The sequence below is a fragment of the Ambystoma mexicanum genome, chromosome 13 (genome assembly GCF_040938575.1).
Source record: "Ambystoma mexicanum isolate Mex_15411 chromosome 13, UKY_AmexF1_1, whole genome shotgun sequence".
In the NCBI taxonomy this organism is placed as follows: Eukaryota; Metazoa; Chordata; class Amphibia; order Caudata; family Ambystomatidae; genus Ambystoma; species Ambystoma mexicanum.
The window spans coordinates 191,463,181-191,486,287 of record NC_090938.1 but is presented as its reverse complement, the minus strand read 5'-3'; the positions used below and the strand labels follow the sequence as shown (position 1 = coordinate 191,486,287).

The window sequence follows — 23,107 nt, the reverse complement described above, 5'->3', positions numbered from 1 at the left end:
AGACTAATCCCTTCCTGTAGTTAGGGAGTAACTGGCAGCAGAGAGTATTGAGATTCTTTTTTATTTCAGTGACATCCCTAGTTTCAAACTTCCAGTCCTATCTTGGGATGCAGGCTCTCTGAAAGGAAAGTGAATGAGTGAGTGTTTGGACTAGACTGTTCCCGTTGAGTCAAAGGTGGTCAGTCTGGAGAGCAGACACCCTGCAAGGAAGCGGTGGACCCTCACCTGCAGTGAATCAGCAGGGGCGCAGATCTTCTCCTGCTCGGCGCACTCTGCTGTAGCACCGCAAGGAACTTAATGATGTTATCAGCATTGGGTTCATCTTCCTCATTCCATAGCGGGAAATTGAAGTGGTGGATCAGCCTCTCTTTCATCTTCTTCTCCTGTGTGCAAAAGAAGCAGAGGGTAAGAACAGTGTCTGCCCGTGCCATGAGGATTGGATTTGGACCACCTCCTGACATTGGCTCTAGCTAGACATGCTTCAGCCTGCGATAGTCCTTGCGGCAGTGATGGATGAAATGCACAGTTCACAATCACGTAAAAACGATATCTTCCCACAAGGAGCTTTAGTCATGGATTCACACAATCGTAAAAACCTGGCGAATTTGTTAATGTCCGTAAATGAAGAGAGACACTCAGTGGATGAGAAGTGGAGAAAATAGGTGATATTGATTTACTGATTGCAACAAATCAGGCAAATCACCTCCTGATCACCCCTTCTTGCCTCCTTATTGGAGCCATTGCTTGTGATCCCAACTCAGAATTAAGTGTTATTTACGAATAAGTGGTATTTAAAGAACCACATGCTTTTATTATCACTACCACATCTTAGCAGTGTGTATGTGAGCTATCAGTGGTTGTACATTTGGTCACACCTATAGATGGACAGAAGCAGAAATGGTGTTCTGAAGATAATGAGAAACACTACTCCTAGTACCATGAGTGCCAAGCCTAGAAAGACATGAAGAAAAGCCTAGAGATATTTATTAGGATAACCAGTAAGTTAGTTCTGTGGGTTAACGTGGGCTATAGCAGTTTTTGAAGACCTGAAAACCAAGCGTGACAAGATGTCCAATGCCTGGCTCTGCCTGGAAGGGCCCTTGAAGGACCAGGCATGGTATCAGCAGAATGCATGGCCACCCACCCTCAGTGCGGCCACATGGCAGGGGGCAATGACAGGAGAGCTACAGCTGATCAAGGTCTCAAAGGACTACATGAGTCAGCGATAGCCCAAACCTTTCTTAATAATAATACCCAACTTTACCTATTCCCTGGGACGAAACTTATCATCACTACTATGATCAATAAAGCAGATAATTTCACTTTAACGCAGCGAGGATCAGGGATGGGAGACCCAAGGCAAGTCTACGATTAGACACTAAACAAACTCTTTGAATTTCTTGCTACTCCTTCTGTGGGCAATCAAAACAATGTAGTGAGGTCTCAATTTCACTTGCTATGTCAGGCTAGCACCCGATTAGACACTTTAGAAATTCTGCTGTTTTCTATCACAATCACGCTTTCAGCTACAATAACAAAGAAGCTGTGGGCTATTTAAAAAATAAAAAACCTTGAGTTGTTTCACCAGCATTAAGGCTCTAGTGCAGAGCATCTGTGACTTTCCTAACATCTGTGTAGGGAGTGTGAAGCTGGAGCTAGTCAAGACTGCAGTATCTACACCAATACCCAGATTTAAATCAAGAGAGTGAATCCGCCGCTTGAAGACTTGGTCCGCCTCCAAACCCTTCCAGAGATTGCAGGTGAACCAATTAGTGTCTACCAATCCCAGCCGGTTACCAAAATACCATCACAGCTGCTGAGCCTAAAAATATATCCAACTCTAGGGCTGGGGTTCCATACCATAGAAGCCAGATCTGCGGGCAGGGAAGAGGGTGTTTAGGGCAGGAAGTGGTGGGAGGAGCACAGACCAAGATAGAGAAAGGAGTTGGGAGACGGAGAAAGGAGTGGAAAAGCTTGGGGCCCTGAGAGGGATGCGACCATGGAGAAAGTGGGAGAAGTTATGGAGGAGCAGGGGAGATTAAGAAAGAAGTTGTTGAACATCTGAAAAAGAAGGCTGGTGAAGGTCTGCTGGAGGGGGCAGGAGAGACTAAGGTGGTTTTAGATCGTCTAAGGGGAGGAAGGTGAGATGAAGGAGGAAGTCTATGAATTTCAGGAGTAAGTTGCTGAATATCAAGAGCAGGTACCATGAACATGTAAGGAGGGAGGTGGTGGTGTGTGTGAGAGATGTCTCAAGGAGATAATAAAGAGACAGTGTGGAGGAGAATGCTGGTGCGAAACATCAAAAGGCAGAGGTTTAATGAAATATATGAGGTGAGTAAAAGGCATTTTGAGGAGAAGGTGGTATGAGTGTTGAAGGAGGAGGTCTGAAAACATAATTAGGAGGTGGTAGGAGTTAACAGGAGTTAAGTGAAGATCAGGATAGCATTGGTGAATATCTGGTGGTTGTGCCAAGAACATATGAGGGTTTGGAAGCAGAAGGCGAGTAGGTGTTGGAGAAGGAGAAGATTATTGCAGAACATCGGAAGGAGTGGGAAGGAGACGTTAAGGGCTTCAAGGAGGAACAGAGGAGGTAGTTATTGAACATCACCAAGAGATGATAGTTGAGACTGGGAATGGGGAAGAAGAGGATGTGTCTGGCTCTTAAGCAGGTGCTAACAGTGGGAGGAGGAACATGCATGAGGTGTGGAATTGAAGATTGAGAGGAGTGTGCACAACAGAAATCGAGAGCTGATAAGGAGTGACGATAGCAGGACTCCAAACCAGGCAGTATATCGCTCTTGACCTTGCCAGTCATCTCTGAAATGGGGCAAGCCCCAATTGGCTTCAGCTAACACTTGATCCAAAACTCTATCACTCCCTCCAACTCCTAAAAGAGACTCTGTGACGACTGCGGTGTCCTGAGCAAGGTTTCACAAACCTAGAGCCTGTAAATGAACATGAGGAGGAACAACCAGCGAGAATCATTTGGGAATCCCAGAGTTATGAAACCCCTTATCCCAAAATGGAAGAAGGGATCAGAAAATCCTTAAGCCTAATACAGACAACTGAGAAGACGTTAGCAGAAACCCTGAATCCACATGATTAGCTGCATAGGGCAGCAATGTGAGGCAGACAATGTTTTGAGGATTGTTCAAAACATGACATTTTATTAAATTATAAATGATATTAAATGCCTCACTATCCCTTCTTGGATGAGGATTTCCCTGCCTAAACAAACTAAAGGGAAACACTAACACATGATGTCTGGCCCTCACACAAACATCAAATACGCAAAGAAAATATATGTCAATTCAATTAACATCAACAATTATATTCAGTTTCTAGACAACCTTTCAGTAACCTGGTGAACCCCTTCCTCGAGATTCAAGGTAAATTCAGCTCCAATGTTCATCAAAAAGAAACAAGGAAATTCACGTAGGTAGCAAAGCATGAATTCGGTTCTTGATGTTTCAATGTCAAGGTAAAGTTTCATTAACCAAACTTCCAACAACAACAAAGCTTTCTTCTTGGTGAAATAAAGACTTTCACTTCCTCAAAATAGCATCAACGTTATCCCCAGCCACAATGCTTTGCCACCACTTCCAGTTATCCAAGGAGTTTTGATACATACAGTTCAAAAGAAATACAACATCTAGAATGTTAGTGAAACACAAGTCTTGGTTAACAGTAATTATTCTACTAATCAGATCAGACGTCACAAGAGGCATATTTGTCAGGATGCTGCTTCGACTTCAACAACTTCACTTCAACTAGAGTTTACCATGAGGACATTCTACTTTGCCTCATAGTATTCCACTTTACTTGGGATACTGGTGCATCTACTGACAACCATATATACAACCACAGCTTCAGTACTTTGTGACACAAAACAGGTTTCAGTCCTCACAAGATTCACTTTAAGGTAATTCTACTTCAACACCTTCAAATAGGCAAGGCACTCTTCCTCTGGAAATCTCTATTCAAAAAGTGCAGCCTCTTTGTCCCTTTTGTCTGTCTGCCACAACAACCAGAGTTTGCCTTTTTCTTAAAGTGTTTGGCAACATGGGTTGTGCCAACTTCAAATAATTCCCTTCTCCAATGTTGCCTTCACCTCTCTGTGAACTGTTAGACAAAATAATTACCCAGAAGACTTGGTGCCATTCTCTATGCTTCAGGTAATACTTTAACACTTGGATCTTAGGCAAGGTTGAACTTCTATTGGGCTCACAGTATAGTTAGATGGTTTTCTGGCCTTGAGAAATGGGGTAATACTCTTGGCTTGGGCAATGCTTGCTCTCGCTCCAACTGCAGATACAATGTTTAAACACACTTGACTTATTTTAGGAGTAATGATTGTTCACGTGAATAAAGATGTAAAGTTCACGCTTCCCTTGAAAAGTGAAATTAGGCAAACACAACAACTTCTTCATACATTTTACAAGGTTTAAGTGTTCGATAATGGTTTTTCTTAGCATTTGTTCTGCGTATTGAGGTACACGCAACCACTTCTTTGTAAGGTTTATGGGTTAAATGATGGCTTTCCGCAGCGTTTGCTCTTCATGCGAGTGAATGGGAAATTACCCGATCACACACAAGTGCTACTTTTCCGTCGTCCCATTTTTCAGAACTTAAACAAACAACTTCAGCTTGCTTCTGCTTATACGCAAGTGAATATTAAGCTGGATACTGTTGCCAGCAGTGCTCGCGCAAGGAATCAGAATGCCAGGTTTGACTCACCAGTTTCTGTGAGCTTCGCTCCATGTGTTGTACAACTTCCACTTCTTCTGGCTTCACTTGGGATTCACATCCTTCCTCACTGAAGGCGTCTTCAGTCCGGCCACTCGATTAAGGAGCCCCTCTCACTCCTGAGACCCACGGCTTTAAAACAGCTCCTCACCACAGTCTGACATGTTTCTTGCATATCAACCTCTGCAATTAGGCTCGATCACGAAGCCTCTGCACCTCAGAATTTGGGGGAACAGTATCCTCTCCGAACAAGCAGGTGAAATCTGCTGTATCCACGTTCCGGTGTCCCTTTGGTTCTACCACTTCTGCCTGGATTGCCCACATTATGCCTTCTTCCTTCTGCCTCTTCTACTACTGCACACACTCCAGTCCCAGCGCCTTCCTATTGCCTGCACCTGAGGGGGGCTTTTATGCCTGCCAGGTTCTGTCAGGTGTGGGCTTTTAGGCTTAATTGCCTGACTACTGCTACAGCATAACTATTCATCCCCTGCCTTGTCCCAGTACTTATAGGATTATGGGACTTGTAGTCTTCAACAACAAAACTGGTTCTTTTAAGTAACTCCTTGATTTTAAGGTTAGATTTATTTCCCTTAGAATCATTTAAAGAGGAACCTTTAGAAATCGTCGTTACAGAAGAAGACCATTTACTTGGGGCAATATTTCTAGATTCCTTTACATTATGCCTATGGGAGTAAGGAGGACTTTTATTCTGAAATACATTGAAGGATCTTTCTATTGTTAAGGCTTCTTGATATTTTATGGTATTTGTGCCCAGAACTACAGATCTTATGTGGTACAGAAACATTACAACAACAATAAGCCATTACCTGTTATTGTATTCTGGAAAGGCTCTCCCTTTCAAAGGACAAATACTGTGTCTCACCCCACGGGATCTCCTCACCCTCCCACAATGAATGAGGAGTGCAGAGGGAGAGGGAGAGGGAGAGGGAGAGGGAGAGGGGGAGGGGGAGGGGGAGGGGGAGAGGGAGAGGGAGAGGGAGAGAGAGACCCACTTTTGATTTATTTGGTACATCCTACACAATGGACCTTTAATAAAAGAGCCTGTAAAAACGATTTTGGTCTGACTGGTTTGTAGATCACCATCACCAATCTGACAAGGAAACAGGTTTGAGCCAAGTGGTTGCCTTTAGGGAGGTCTATGTATAGTATAGTCCACTATGGTGTTAAAAACCACACCATGCACCTGATTGAGTTCATCCATTGTTAGAAAGCTGTTGGTGCTCTGAGCACAAACAGGCTTCCCTTACTCCTAACTATATGGTTAAGATTAGAGATGCAAAACCGCCATGTATTGTCCACTACATCTCCAAAATAGGGCCCCCTGTCAATTAAATACACACAGGCACTGCCCTTGTGGGATCAGTAAAATCACATGTATTTGGGGTGATTACTCCAAAGATTTTTCTACTTATACATATAGGGAAGCTTCACGCTGAGCGATTTTTTCATTTGCATTTGACTTTTAATTGTCTCTTGCCAAGCGGTTCAGGATTGCGCTCAAAAGGGCAAAGCATAAAGGGTTCACGATTGGCCTGGGGGACTGATGAGTCATCCATGGGACTCTTGTGGTACCCAATGAGGATTATCAGGCAACATCAATAGAACTGGAACGCAATGTGATGGTTTGACCAGTGGGGTTCAGATACTGAAGTCAGTCCAGGCGTGTTTTTCCCAATGGCCTTCAACAATTCGATACAGAGTGAATGATTTGTCTTCTCTTCTAGTACAGCACTAAAGAAATGCAGTCTTACCCATTGTGGTATGGTGGAGTATGGAGTCGGACAAAGGGCTGGCATGTATTAACAAAGTTTTATTTAAGAAATAAAGAATACAACCTACCTCTGCCTATCTCTAAAGGGTTATCCCTACCTAAACAAATATCAACTCGGGTGCTCATCGTCAGGATGTTTGCCCAAATTAAGTGTCCTTCCTCTGTTCAAAAACCGATTCAAACCAGATCACCAATCTCCAAAAGGGTTCAGCATTCAAATGGAAAATAGTACCAGGGGAATGACCCCCTTCTCCTGGTGAATGGGCTCAGTCTCTCTCTTATCCGAAAAATCCTTTGCTATAATTCCTGATTCAACAAAGGTATGGTCAGTAGAATGAATCCCTTCTTCTGACACATCTTGCACACAGCCTTCAGGGCTGTCTTAGAATAGTCTTTTGCAATAGTTCTCAAAGTCTCTTCACTTCTTCCCAAGGACTCCTGAAAGCTTCCTTTACAGTTGCAGCAACTCTTCCTTGACTTTGAATGTTATGAAGATTACTTCCATGCAGCACTTGTCATCTAGTATCTTCTTTACTCTTACTAGGATTACCACTGTGATGAGGGAGATTACTCCCAATGCACTCTTGACCCTTAGATCTTTGGATCCCACTAGCGAAATGAGGAAGATTTCTCCAGAGGCTTTCTTGATTCTCTGGGTGTCACTACTGTGACAAGGGAGATTACTCCTGAGGCTCTCTTGATTCTTGGTTCTTTGGGTGTCACTACTGTGATGAGGGAGATTACTACTGAGGTTCTCTTGATTCTCTGGTGTCACCACTGTGATGAAAGAATTACTTCCAATGTTCTCCTGATTCTTGATTCTCTGGGTGTCACTACTGTGACAAGGGGGGGTCACTCCTGAGGCTCTCTGGACTCTGGAGCTGCCCCAAGTCTCTACCGGGTCTCCCACTAATCTTGTTACATGTCGGGGCAGCATCACCGGTTCTTCCTGCAGTGATGGGCTGACTCACTTTGCTTCAACACTTCTTGCTTCCTTCACTACGATCCCCGCTACGTCATTGGGCCTCTGCAGGGACTTGGGGGACATAGCTATGGTGCAGTTGCAGGACCACATGGTGCACTTCCCGGAGCTCAAACCATCGATGGCGTCTTTCCCACTCTTCCACTTGTCAGGAGCCTGGCTTCCTCCGCAGCTCTTTGCCAACCGTTCTTGGAAGTGCCCACCACTGGGGATCAGCGTTCTTGCAACTTTGTGTTCCTAGGTTCGAATTTAGCGGGTTGGGCTGCCTTCACACCAGCTGCTCTATTTCCCAGTCTTTTCTCGCTCTTTATTTTCTGTGGCGCAGTCCTCCCGAGCATAAAGTCAAAGGCCCTCATTACGAGTTCGGCCGGTAGCCATGACGCTATTGGCGGCATGGCTGCTGCCGAAATCGCTTCCGGGTCCTCCGAATGAGGACTTACCGGGCCATTCTGAGTTCGGATGGCCTGGTAATTCCTCCCTCAAGGACCTGGACACGGTCCTTCCCCATTCCCATTTCAGCCCCCATAGGGCTGAATGGGAGAGGGAGCAAACAACGGGCCATAACGAGATGGCCCGTTGTTTGCTCCCTCTTCCCCTCGCGGGACCCGGGAAGCACGCCTGGTTTTCCCAGGCGTGCTTAACGTGACCCGCGAGGGGACCTCGTAATGTGGTGGAACGGGTTGAACGGCGCCGTCACCTTTTACAGCGCCATTTAACCCGTTCCGCCAGGGTCGTAATGAGGCCCAAAGTCTTTCTTTACTGTTGTTGAGATAACCTTTATTCTTCGTTGGGGCCTACTCTTCTCACTATCATGGTAAGGTAACCTGTTATTACTCGGCAGGTTTCTTTGGCTCTTCTTCGTCTTGGTCATTTTAATTTGTGAATCGAAGGTGGAAGAGACATTACCATAACGGACAGTAGTGTCATCATGGATTTCCAAAAAGGGCTTGGTTCCAAGGGAAAAGGGGTTAGGGAGTTCATCACAGAACAGGAATTTCTACCTGTGAGGACCCACTTTTCACCACTCCTAGGGGGACTATTGGGTAGTGGCCACGCATTCCTAGCCTCACAGGGAAGGCTCCCCGTGGAGAGAAGTGACAAGATTCCATGAATCGTCACACCATACACAGGCAGTGCTGCTATAAAATGCACCCACAGGGCCCCGATCTACCACCTAAACTTGGTGGATTGCTACGATTTTTCACTGATAGATGGTAGTCTATTGTAGAGCTTTATTTCGAATTTGCAATACAACCCTTGAATAGTATCATTGATACTAATAGAGCTGCCAGACTGTAAACAAAAAGCCACAGATATTTCTCTCCCTTAAGTGCTAGCTATAAACAGGGACCTCTGTCTGACTTTAGAAAAACGCCTCTTGTTATCACTAATCAACATAGAATGACATGGAAACCTCAGTAACACTGTCCAAGTAACCTAATACCAGTTGTTCTTTCACATGCATTAAACCATCAAAGACTGATTGTGTCCGGAGCCATGGAACTGTATAGTGCTAGAAGAGCTCCTGTACACTTGTGACTAGGTTTAAGCACACCCCTGGAAGCAGTTCATTCTGCAAGAGTAGGTCCCATGAGCTCACTAACTCATTACCTCTTACCAGACCCATGAAATGCCAAGCAAGAAAAATTAGAAAGATTATGCATTCGCCTATTACATCCTGAAGTCTAGGTGTCACCGGAAACCTCCAACTTTCTCTAGTCTCCTTTTAATTATTTGATCTGTGGAACAGTTTGTATGTTAGGGTCAATTGCACAGTGCTTGGATCCAATGGAGGTGGTTTCTTGGCACTAAGTTTCTGCAGTCCAAGGAGAAGGGGTTATGTGAACTGGAAGAAGAGCCAGGTTTTGAGAGGATGTTGGAAAGAGAGGTGGTGAATATTATAGAAGAGACAATGTTATGCGTGTGGGTGTACTGAGAGAACCGTTAAATGAGGAATAGATGTCCATGTGAATATAAAGAACATTGAGTAATAGAGATTTGAAAAAAACTCTTGTATGTTGTTCAATGCATTAATACAGCATGCAGTATCCAACAATTTAGCTCAATAATGCAGCAGCGGTGAATTCACTTATCTGTCCTATTTCTATGACTACTGAGAAGGGACTACTATCTGCCAATACCTGCCATGGTTGGCCGTGGTTTGCCTACAACACATTTACAGGCAAAGCATACACCATGATACCAATGCCATTGAAATAGAAACGAGTCGAGTCCACAGACTACCACCAAACGCCCCCCCCGACGTCACACACTCACGTGCTTCATCTTGAGGTGCATACACTTCCAGCCCATCACGTTCTTCATAGCTGTGTTCTGAATGGACAGGCTGCCAGTGCAGATGGGGCTGCTGTCTGATGGCCAGCACTCTACACCTGGAGGCTAGGAAAGACAGGGCAGTTCTGTTTACACATGGTGAGCAGATGGATCTGTAAGGCTTGGTGAGCAGATGAAATAGAGATGTCTTCAAAGGTGTTTGAACTGCGCATATCATATAAGCAACTATTTTTAGCACTTCTTAGAGCACAAAAGTGCCACTGCAGGCCAAGGCTAACAAGGAGCTATCCAGGTTTACTCTTTATGACAAGGTGACTAACAAGGACTTGGACTTGCAAGTGTCTGATATCACATATCTTCCACGTTGATCACACATTGTGTGCATTCCCAAAGGCTATTAACCATCTCTTTCGATGGTAGCATCTTCAACCTGGAGCTCTCCAAATGTTTTGCATCACAACTACCACGATCCCTGATCATTTGTATTGCTGACTAGGGTTGTTGAAGAATACACCTCTGAAGCGCCAAAGGTTGGATAGATGTTCTTCAAACGCCAATCCTTCATGCCTCTCTCCTGAAGGCCATGAAGAACAAAACCACATTCCTTTTATATTATATACATGGAAAGACCACTGTAGGGTATTTTGTGGAGATTTGGGGCCTGACGGTATTTTATTACCGCTGAGAAATAACTTAGCAATAATCACTCTTTGTATTCAGATTTGGCCATGTGCAACAATAATACAATGGACATGCATTATTTCAGCACCCAGACCTGCATATTTGGTATACGTGGTTGGTGGTATTTTGGTGAGCATAATTCCCTTGTTTTATTTGTGGCCCCAATGTCCAGAATCCCTTATCTTCGCTTAGATTTTTCGTGTGATCACTAGAGAGACCTCAGACCTGCATTCTAGGGAAACCACAATTTCCAGGGATAGTGTTGGTGCGCCACCATGGGCAAACTCACTGACTTATTTACGACAGAGAGCTATATGTGGTAGTCTTGTGGTAATTTCCACTACCTTATATACGGTAGGGAGCTATGTTCAGAGAGTCTCTCTTCCCGTTGGCTCATGTACCTCCAACAAGTTATACTACAGTCACTCACAATTATTCATACTGATTCTGACATACACACATCTGTCTTAAAATGACCATTGCACTGTTTAAAAATCTCCCCACATCATTGGCATTGTAATGGTAAATAGAAAATAAACCACCCGTTTGTTTTCAAATATTTTCTGTATTATAAAATTTGCATTTAGACATAATCTCATTCTTTACAGCAATAAAAGGGAACCATCAAAGCATTTTCAATGACACACTGCAATTATAGTGGCGGAGAACAGAACTTAAATTGCAACATTAGCACTTGATTAAGACACGCACGGGACTTTCATTTTTCTACACTGACTGCATACTTTCGTGCACACACACAGCTCCCCCAGTTAGGTAATTACCTTATCTGTTTAGAGGATTCTCTCTGTGAATGTGGCTCTCTTGGCTTAACTCCAACGAAAAGGGACGCTTGCCTTCTCAAGCCGGGGTCATTGCCTGGAATTCTCAGCTTTTTCAGATAGGACAGCCTCTGCCAGTGGAAATGTAATTCTTTCAGCTTTCCCCAGTCTCGACTGCAGCAGGACACCCCCACAGCCAGGTCTTCTCCCCAGTAGTGCAGAAAGATGTCTGCCTGTCTTTTTCCCTGCTACTGCCCACTAAAACTTTCCTCTCAGCCCTCTTTATGACGTGTTCCAATGAAATCCATCATCTCTCATCCTCCTACTTTTAAACAATAGCTTCGCTTATACATTTGCAATTGTTGCAAATCTGACTTCCTTCCTCCTGCAGTTACTGTGCACAACAACACGGATAATCATGCAGAGAAGAGAGGAAAAATCTGCACACTCATTTAACTGGTTTTCAAAATATGCCTAATTCTGCAGTAGAGAACACATTTTATTAGTGAGTTATAATAAAATAAGGTTTTATTAGTCAGGTTAATGGTTAATATGTTAGCTGTTAATTTTCAAATGTGTCTCTAGCAATATAGGCATTTCAGGTGAAAAATAGTGTGCATATTTTTAAATGAACACGTGTGCTTTTAACTGTAAAAATAGCTTTGCATCTTATATGTTAAAATCGTTTTTTGACTGAATAGTCTGTCTTTCCTTGTTAATCTGTTAACCCATATAGCAATGCACCGCACCCTTGTGGTGGTGCTGCAAAAAAAAAATGCTACTTGTGCAGTAGTGCTGTAATGCTACTTGTGCAGTAGCGCTGTAATGCTACTTGTGCAGTAACATGCCAAATATCCTTACATATACCCTCCTTTTGTTTTTAGAACTTGGCTATAATCCAAGCCAATCTCTAAAAACAACTTGTTCTTAGAACTTGGCTATAATCCAAGCCAATCTCCAAAAACAACTTGTTCTTTCTTTTTCTCTTAAAATGCATGTGTATTGGGATATCTTTCTCTTCCTGACGTAGTCAGTAAAATCAGTAACATTTTCATTTTTACTGATATCACAATCAACCATCCACCCATGATTAGCACCAGGATAGCCAAACCCACTATTGAGCGTTCCCCCCAGGTTCCCCAATTAAATCTTTCCACTTCTATTATGCCCAGATTACTAATTGTAATATTGTTTTTTCGCAAATTCATTTTCATAACATGTCTTTCTTTGTGATTCAATAAATATTCCACATCTGGATCTATTGGAAAAGTATCCCTTTGAAAAAAATCGATATTTTCCACTTGGCTTTCCCAAACATCATTTGTTACATGGAACAATGTTAATCCCCCAATTGACACAATTGCATCCTTTGGAACCTGTAAATAAAAAACATTATATTTTACCTGTTTAACCACGTATGTTCCATGGTTTAAATGTACTACCGTCATGTTCTTTAAACAGGTACTGACCAACCATTTACCTCTGACCATCTTAGCCTGTGCCATTTCTTCACTCCCCATATTACTAATAATCACTTCACATCCCTCTGATATACTTGGGTCAGATTTCAATCCACAAATAGCATCTGTGGCATCAGGAACAAACGGTTTACCTGGACACATATAATTTTGTTCTTTAAATGTTACACATGTTTCCAGGTTTGGTATTAAATAAACTTCAGGTTCCCATGACTGAAATGCCACCACTTCTGGAGTCTTAATCTTAATGAATTTGTCCTCTTGCCAAAATCCCACGTTGTGTACCCACTTCGTTTGATAAATAAGTTCAGGGGCTACAAATGGGATGCATAGCAAAAATCCGATCTCTAGTCTTTCCAAGTCCACATATAACGGCATTGCATTCCCCATTTCGAATGCAATTCTTATCTGTATAAGGTCAATTTCCCTCCTGGTCAATCTTTCTATCATTTGCCGAATGATATCCTGCGAAACAAAATACAAGGGAATATGTCCTTGAATCAATTGTGAAACTGCAGTTTGAACTTCTCTCATATAATTCGTTAATAGTCTATCAACAGGACTCATTATGTTCAATATTTCATTTAAAGTTCTGTCATGCTTAAGTATTATTTTAGTCGCCCGTTGCATCACATCCGCTTGTTCATTTAGAATGATTGCAGTTTCATTTATGAATCTTACTTGTTCATCCAGTCCCCCTCTAATTCCATCTAATGTCTTTTGTATTATTTCTAGGTCAATACTCAGTTGTTGTGCTTTAGTACTCAGTGTTCCTACCGAAATAGAATTGGCTGTTGATATTGTAGTACCTATTATTGCCCCAATTATAGACATTACCATTGATATCGCGAGCATCACCGCACCTCTCTTTCCTCTCTTCTTCTTAATGTCTGCTGAATTCACGAATGTTTTTTCCAATTGCATTAATATATCTCTTATTGACTGCTTAGCGTCCTCTTTTCTTATTTCCAGCCACTCTTTAGTCTGTTCAATCTTAATTCCGGTATTGTTCAAATGTTTTTCAATCAAAATCTCAGGATTCAATGGTATGTAGATATTTTGGAAAATCATCCTTCTATCACTCATGATGAATCCTGGTGCTTCTTCTACCGCGATACCAGATGCTGGTCCAGGTTCAATGACAACCTGTGCTTCTGAATTCTTGAAGATCCCTCCAAATATCACTATCGTTAAACATGTCATCGGTATCATCTTCAATGCTGATCGCTTTGTAGCCTTGGTCTTCACCCCTCTTTGGGGCTTTCCCGGAATCCGTCCTCGAGGTCTCCAGGACTCCATCGTCTCCCGTGGCCTCTGGTCCCGGAACCTCCGATCAAATAATGTTAATCGTCTAAATCAAAATAGAAAATAAACAGATTAAGTACATAGCACAATACTAACTTCATCCTTTTGCCAAAAATAAAACATACTTGGTAAAAATACTTCGTTTTTTTTTTTTTTTTTTTCTGAAATTAAACACAAGTTAAAAGAAAACAAACACATATAAAACAGCATTCAATATTTAATACACTTTCTCTCTGCACACCAACCACGAGCTTCCGTTATATGTGCATTTATTTATTTATTTATTTATTTATTTATTTATTTATATTATATATTTTCACATATATTACAGTGTTTATGTGCCATCCTAACAATCAACTTTTTTTTAACTTCTTTGTCACTGCCTCCTGATCACACCCATTTATTTTCTCAAGGGACTCTATCCGTTTCCACATGCTCAAGCTGCCTGATCTCATGTCTGGGATGGCATGGTTTGATTTGATTTACATGGACAAACTGCTCTATTGCTGTTTCACCTTCATTTTTCAAAATTTTATACACTACAGGAGAGACTTTATCTATAATTCGAAATGGCCCCTGCCAGGCTGCCAGAAATTTAGAATTTTTCTGTTTACTTTTTCCAAAATGAAACTTGTACACCTGATCCCCTACATTGTATTCCTTTACTGATGTCTTTTTGTCATAATATGACTTAGCACTGTCAGCAGCTCTTTCCAGATTTCTCTGCACAAAAGCAAATGCATGTTGCAAATGCCTCCTCATTTCATCAATATATTCATGAACTGTGGATGCACTCACTAGAGTTTGCTCATGTGTTCTGTATAGTAGGTGTTGTGGTAACACCATTTTCCTACCTGTTAAGACCTCATGGGGGCTAACACCTGTTGCTTTGGCAGGAGTCGACCTGATTGCCATCAAAACCAATGGTAAACGCAAATCCCAGCTGGAACCTGCTTCTGCCACAAATTTCTTTAAAATGTCCACAACAGACCTATTGCTTCTTTCAACTGTACCTGAAGACGCCGCCCGATATGCGATATGTAGTTTCCTTTTCACACCTAGTATTTGCCATACCTTACTCATTAGAGTACTTGTGAAATGACTTCCTCTGTCTGACTCAATTCTTTGTGGCAACCCAAACCTTGAGAACACATGGTTCACCAGCAATGTGGCTGCTGTTTGCGCACTACAATCTGGTGCGGGAATGCACTCAATCCATTTTGACATCAAACATACCACACTCAAAATATAGCGGTGTCCCCTGCTCGACCTTTTTAAAGGACCTACATAGTCTATTTGCAAATCTGACCATGGGAGAGTTAGGCCTCTTTTCATCAATGGTGCTCTATGCATTGGTGAAGCAGGTTTAAATTGGGCGCATACTAGACATCCTCTAGTATATAATTCCACATCTTGGGACATATGTGGCCAGTAAGCATAATCTTTTAGTATTTCTAATGTCTTTTGTGAACCTCTATGGCCTGCAGTTATGGCATCATGTGCATGGTGTAGCATTAGTCCTCTGAATGAAAGGGGTACTACCCACTGTATTTGCCCTGTTATGGACTCTCTAATCATGAGTCCATCCTGTAATCTAATTCGTGTTTTGTTCTTTAATAACACCCTCAACTCTTCTTTTCCCATACAATCATTTTCTGTTAAAGGATTTTGTTCAGGATCCATCAAATGATTATAATAGATTCCCAAAATTTGATCATTCTTTTGTGCCTCAATCAAATCTTGGTCTGGCGTGTCATGACTCCACTGCACCACCGGTTGATCTACCTCCTTTGGTGCTTTAGACCGTGTGACTGCATCAATTTGTATTTCACCCATTAAATAATCAATAGGTAGCAATTCTCCCATCACAGCCCCAATCTTAGCCAGATGGTCTGCCTTATCATTTCCCTCCTTATCCTCTCCTGGTGTTTTTAAATGCCCACGAATTTTTCTCCAGTATATTGTTAAATTATTTTCTGACACCAATTTGTCTATGGCTTGTATCATTTTTCCATGTTTAAGTGGCTTTTTGTTGTATGTAACCATGCCTCTTGCTTTCCAACCAGGCAAATACTCCACAAAGCTATTCCGTGCATAGTCAGAATCAGTCACCAGGACAATTTCACTGAACTTTTTATCAACTGCAGTAGCAATTGCTTTATAGATGGCTGCCAATTCCGCCACCTGACTGCTCCTATCTCCAATCCTCATCCCTATACTAGGAACGCCTTCACATTTCAACCAGACATTTCCTATTCCTGCCACTAATTGTTTATTACTGTCATTTTCAATGTGAAAAGCACAACCATCCACGTATACAGTTGGCAAATCCTTGCATGTTTTTTCATCAAAAGCTTTGTGTGGTGATTGTTCAAATTCCTGTAAACTAGCTTCCACATCCATTTCATTTGTTATTTGTTCAGCTGCACAGTCATGTAAGTCAGCTAACCCTTGAGCAATTGGGCTCTTTTTATTTTGTCCATATCTTACTTCTACGGGAAAACCTTGTAATGCCAGCGTCCATGAAGTGATTCTGGATTGCGCTAGATTGCCTGATCTAATTCTTTTACTTTCTAAAAATTGCAAAGGTTGATGATTTGTTTCAATAATCACCTTTTCTCCCTGAACAATGGGGCGAAAATGTTGTAGCGCCCACACAGTGGTTAATAGGGCCTTCTCACATTCATTAAATTTCATTTCAACTTGGGAAAATGCCTTACTTGCATATGCAATGGTTTTGTGATTCAAATCGTGTTTTTGTGATAACACTGCTGACATACAATGTTCAGAAAAGCCTATTTCTATAAAGAAATCCCTATCCTTTATGGGGTATGCTAAACATGGTGCCTTTACAAGACATTCCTTCAATCTAGCCACTGCATCAGATTGCTCTCTTTCCCATCTCCAGGGAGTATTTAGTTTAAGCAGTTTAGTCAATGGTTGAGTGATTTCTGCATAATTCTCAATGAACTTTCTGTTATAGCCTGTCATCCCTAATAAACTTTTTACTCCTTTCACATTTTTAGGATCTTTTAATCTTTGTATGGCCTCTATTTTCTTCCTTTGTGGATTTAGCCCATGTTCAGTCACTTCATGCCCTAGAAAGTTCACTTTTTTCTTGCACCATTGTGCTTTTTGCAAAGATACTTTGGCGCCTGCTTTCTGCAATTGGCCAAGCACATGTCTTATTTCATCAAAATGGCTTTTAAGGTTTTCATTTTTTATCAAGACATCATCCACATAAACTATTGTCCCTCTTTCCGCTGCATCCGGCATGGCCTTTCTCAAAAATATGCCAAATTCACTCCCACTATTGATGTACCCGAACGGAGCTCTAAGCCAGGCATATTGAGTCCTGTCAAATGTAAAGGAAAATAGGTGTTGTATCTCCTCTGCCAATGGCACACACCAATATCCAGATGTGAGATCTAACGTGGTAAATACATTTGAACCATGTATCTGAGCTAGGCCCTGATCAATGAATGGTAGTGGCCATCTAGATACTGGTACTCTTTTATTTAACTCTCTTAAGTCTGCACACAGCCGCCATTGACCATTTGGCTTTAACACACCTAAAATAGGCGTATTGGATGTGCTATGAATGGGCCTAATTATTCCCCGTGATTCCAAATTTTTAATAATCTCTGCCAATGATTCTAAACATGCCAGCGGTAGTCTATACTGGCGTACAAACACTGGATTTCTGCTACAACCTTCTGGTAGTGTGGCCACATGTAAATCAGTTAAACCACAATCATAAGCATCTTTTGCAAATACATCCTTGAACTCCATAAATATTTCCCTCAGAGTGCGTCGATCCTCATCGCTGTTACATGCATCCGCTAAGGAGATCTGCTCTTCTACCATTCTGGAAAATTCTGGAAACTCTTCTGGTAAAGGAATCTCAGCGCTTTCCTCTAACTGTGTGGCTGTGTCTTTTTGTAGAGCTGCCACTTTCAAATATTTTGGCATATCAGCTTCCACTTCAATGGGCTGATTTCCTGTTTCATTTTCATTTAAATTAAATATTATGCAATCCTCTTGATGGCAGCACACTGTCTCATTTGAATCATAAGGATACACAGAATGAATTTTAAACATTCCTTTGGGCTGAGAGTCCAGGTGTTCTGGCAACTCGCCCTTGGCATCTACATATTTTTCAGGAATATTCCCAATCACCATGTTATTTAAATCTGCCGTATAATGTGATTTTTGTATGGCCATTCCTAATGGGGAGTTTTCCTCTAAATGAATATCCTGACAACCTTTATTATTCACCATGATTTTTACAGATCCCTCACCAATGTCTACCAATGGAATGTATTCATAATCCAGGCCTTGCTGTTTTATGGATTCATTCAGGCATACAAATGCATCAGAGCCTTTCATCTGCTGTCCATTTTTGCATTTCAGTGTTATTGCAAACTGTTTTGTAAATGCAGGAACAATAGTATTTTTCCTCATCTGTAATTCGACTGCATAAGGAACTAGTTGTGCACAATGATAAGCCCTTCTTTTGTCTCCAAATTCAGGCGCCGGCCCACCTAGGCGTGACCATATTTTTTGATTAAGGAAATCTAACACCATACACATTCTGTGCATGATGTCATTGCCCATGTAAAATTCATTTTGTGCTCCACTCACTATCCATACATTATGGTAAATTGCTTTCTGCCCAATGCTAATTTTAAGCATGCATCTGCCTGTAATTCGGTTTTCAAAGTCTGGACTGTCCAACCCAGAAACATATTGGTTTTTAATCCTAAATTTTGGGATTTCTTCCCTCTCCATAATTTTTTGCAACAATTTCTCATTAATGAAACTCCTTTCATGTTCAAGCGCTAAAGTGGCTTTTATTGTTTTAAGATAATCATTTATACCAGCGTGAACCCATGGTTGCTCATCTTCCATGTGTATCTCTGCCAGAGTGGTAATGTGTTTTTCTGAATCTGTTTTAGGAACAATATTCTGTTTGCATGTATTCTCTTTTAAATAGAAACGTAATGTGTGTTCGTCTATGGCAGTCTGCCAATCTTTCCTTGGGTCCAAGTATATTTGTACAGGTAGTTTTTCATTGTCGCTCTGATCTTTGTCTTGACACCTTAATATAACAGTGACACTAGGTATGCAGCTATTCTGGAGATATACCTCCACAGCATCATTTGTTTTGGCAATGGTGTGACATTCTTTTATATTGCTGTTTTGTGATTTTAGTTTCTTAGGCCTCAATGGTTTTTTGGTTAAGGACCACAGCACTCCATTCACCCCATCTATGAGAGGAGACAATCTTTTCAGGCAATCTGTCCCCATCAGAAATGGAATTTCACAAATAGATGTGATCAATACCTCTTGTTTCATTCTGTGCTTTCCTATTTTTATGTCAACCTCAGTTACACCTATGATGGGCACCTCCTCCCCATTAAAGTTATGCACTGGGCCTTGATTTGCCTTCACTGTGATCTGACTCTGTGGAGGCCTCCCTTCATTGATACTCTTTACCAGCTCCTTGGACATAATTGTGGCCTGTGCGCCAGTGTCAATCATAGCAAAGGTGTGGCATTTTTCTTCTACAGTGATGGGTGCATAATATCTGTCCTCAACTTCCTCTAATACACATAAGAAATGTGAATTCTTACTGATTTCAGGGCTCACCTTTCTCAGGTCTTTTTCACTTTTGGCTAAGCACATTGGTAAATGAAAAGACATTTTTCCCTCCTTTTTACCCATTTCTGTGCGAGATATTTTATTCATTTCTCCATGTTCAGAGGTTTTTTGGAGTGTGGCCACCGTTCGCCCATCCATCTGGGTAACATCAGAGACCACATTACAACCTTCCAACTGAACATGTGTCACAACATCATTCAGCAATTAGTCATTTTTTAATTCTGTGCATTTGTGATCATTTAGTGTAATACCAGCCCTTTCAGCCTCTTCAAAAATATGTGGCTCAAAGAATTTTTCAGGTGATTGACTTGTACCCTCCTTGTGAGTATTTCCTTTTTCTGTCTGTGTTTGGTAATTGTTTTGCTTGCCCAGGGAAGGAGCTATGGCATCCCCACTTACTCCCTGTTCACTGGTATTCCCCATGCATGAGTCATTTTTCTTAAATCTGTCCCTTTGTTCTTTTGGAATTCCTAATGTTTCTTTTTCATTTGTGCAAATCTTTACTGTTTTATTTAGCTCTAAGTTAAACCGTACCTCTTTTTTAGAAGTATTTGCACTTTCTGTCACAATTTCATTTACTGGTACTTTCATTTTTAATCCATTAGACATCTCAGAGTCGTTATGCAAAATTATATCAGAGCTATCTGTCATTTTGGCACTGCAGTTATCATGAGTACTTAGTCACTTTTCGGAAGCCCCCCGGTCATTGCTATGGCCATCAGCCCCCTCTTTGGAAGGTTGTTTTTGCGCTGTATAGAGCTTTCCTATTTGCTCAGCTAACATTTTCACTTGGGCCTCAAGGCATTGGAACCTTTCCACCTCTCTAGGATCCTCTTTCTGTGGCCTAGGTCGATATTGGTTGTTTTCCCCCTGATTGGATCTATTCTGATACCTCTCAGGTGATTGATACCGGTTGGGATGGTTTCTGAACTCTTGATTCATTTGTGGAGGGGAGCGGGTTGCACCCATCCTTTGATTATAGTCCCCTGGTGGGGAATCATTGTACTGGCGTGGACTGTAGTTCACGTTTTGCTTCATGTCCTGTTTCTCAGATTGTGGGTACTGGCCCCTATATTGATTTCCATTATCAGTAAATCGATCCACATATCGGGGCCTATCCTGATTACCATATATCATGGTGCTGGGATCAAATCTGCTCTGTGTCCCCAATGACTGGTAGGGACCATCATTTCTTTGATCTTGATTTTGTCTCTGATTATTGTTCATACCTGCCATATCAGACCGGTATCTTACCCGGGGTCTATCTCCTAAATATCTAGGGCTGATGTAGCTCTCTCTATTACTAGGATCATGTGATTGGAATATTGGTACAGTAAATGGCGATCTTTGTTGATTACCCCTTTGTTCAGGTGTCACATTATTTTTACCTTGGCTTTGAGCAGACTCAAGGGACATTTTGGCTGACCTGATTTCCATTACTGTGGCTGAGGGTTCTTTAGATTTAGGCCTAGTATCTTTCATTTTATCACTTTCTCTACCCTGACAATAGAGTACCTCATATAGCTTGGTGCTTTGATGTACAATCCATTCAAGGGACTTGTCACGGTCAAATTCACGGACCAATTGGGATATAATGTCTTTCTGTAGCCCATAGAAGTATGCGGTTTTAAACTCATTGGAATTTGAGTCAAAAGATACATCAAAGCGAGAGAATGCTCTTTTTAAGTCTTGTAAAAATTGGCGAGGTGATGTATTAGGTCCAGCAGTAATAGTGTACGCAACTTTCTTTGCCTCCTGCAATGACTGAAAAGGAGAAAAATGGCGCCTAATTTCTTTTTCAAACTCCAGCCATGTCATATTCTGCTGTTCATTTAATCCCCTTATGATGCTGGCCGTCGGGGCATCTAAAGTTAAATGAAAATATTGTCTGTACTGTTCCTTAGGTATCTGGAGCGCTTTAAAAATGTCATGCACCGCTTCTAAGTGATCCTCAATGCAGCATTCACCTCCCTTTTTAAATGGTTTGATCAGGGCTTTAATGGATTTCATTATTTTTATGGGGCTACTTGTTGCAATGCATGGAATTGCACTATTTTGTGATTCAATCCTGTTTTCAGGTGTATGAGATTGGTGGCTGCCCCCAATGGGAGTATCAAATCCCCCAAGGGCGCTGCAACCAAGTTCAGTCACCGGCCCAGTCACTGGGGCACTAGCTCTTTGGGCAGAGCTAGAATTCACCTCCACTCCATTGAATGTGGTGCCCTGCCGCCTCTCCTGGGACCTGGGAATGCACATTTGCTGTTCTAAGTCCTTACACTTTTTAAGGAGTCTGTTGGCTTCATCATGCAAATAATTATTTTCATCACTCATTTTATTAATTGCCTCCTGCATATCGCACATTTGCATTTGGCATTCATTGAACTCTTTACTTCTCTTGTCTCTTTCTTGGATCATTTTAATCATTTCTTGTTCTACACTCTGGAGATCACCTTCTTTTTCGCAATGTTCTTTTTGTAAAATCTGCATTTCTGAAACAACCTCATCTTTATCCTGCCTAATGTGATCCACTAAGGCTTTTAAGTGTGTCAATTCTTGCTCACTATCTTCAAATTGTTTCTTGTTTTTGGATAACTGAGTATCAAAGTCTCTGCATTTTAATTGCATGTCTTTTTGGCATACATCCAATTCTGCTCTCAACATTTCCTGATTTTTACTTGCCCCATCTAATTCAGTCTTTAACCTGTTAATTAGCTGAGTATCATTCTCTTGCATTCGCAGTGACTTGTTTAAAATAAACCATATTTTGCCGCATAGCCGTATTAAACAGTCTTTCTCTGCACTTTTATCGGCTGCATTCAATAATCTTGTAAGGCAGACCTGAATTATGCTGCCTTCTGCAAAAATATTGTCTAGTTTTTCTTTCTGCACCTCACCCTGAATGCGGTTACTCCATTCTAAGGTACTGTTCGAAGACCAATTCCCATGTGCAAATAACTTTGCCTCTAAATATTGCACTAGATCTGAGAATGTGGTTTCCCTTTGTGACATTCTGAAATTCGTTTTTAGTGGCACACTGCTATTATAAAATGGGTTCCCTTTAATGTGCAAATGGCAGTGTGAGACACGCTTGCCACGCCCAGTAGGTACTCTATGATCACTTTCCCGGCCTGCAACGCACCATAAATATGTAGGGTATTTTGTGGAGATTTGGGGCCTGACGGTATTTTATTACCGCTGAGAAATAACTTAGCAATAATCACTCTTTGTATTCAGATTTGGCCATGTGCAACAATAATACAATGGACATGCATTATTTCAGCACCCAGACCTGCATATTTGGTATACGTGGTTGGTGGTATTTTGGTGAGCATAATTCCCTTGTTTTATTTGTGGCCCCAATGTCCAGAATCCCTTATCTTCGCTT

General features: G+C 41.6%; 1 protein-coding gene across 7 annotated transcripts in view; it reads right to left on the bottom strand.

The window, feature by feature from the left end:
• The window catches only part of LOC138521067 (receptor-type tyrosine-protein phosphatase V-like), a 641,711-nt gene that overhangs the window by 31,097 nt on the left and 587,507 nt on the right, over positions 1-23,107 (bottom strand). For 4 of the 7 annotated variants that reach the window (XM_069633594.1, XM_069633592.1, XM_069633595.1 and 1 more), the window contains 2 exons: positions 9,798-9,920; positions 226-383 (listed from right to left, as the gene is read on the bottom strand). In XM_069633594.1, coding sequence (XP_069489695.1) covers positions 226-383; positions 9,798-9,920 — 281 coding nt within the window. Of the gene's footprint in view, positions 1-225; positions 384-9,797; positions 9,921-11,597; positions 14,105-23,107 lie in introns of those variants that run through there. The other 3 variants (XM_069633597.1, XM_069633598.1, XM_069633596.1) reach the window with 3 other exon arrangements.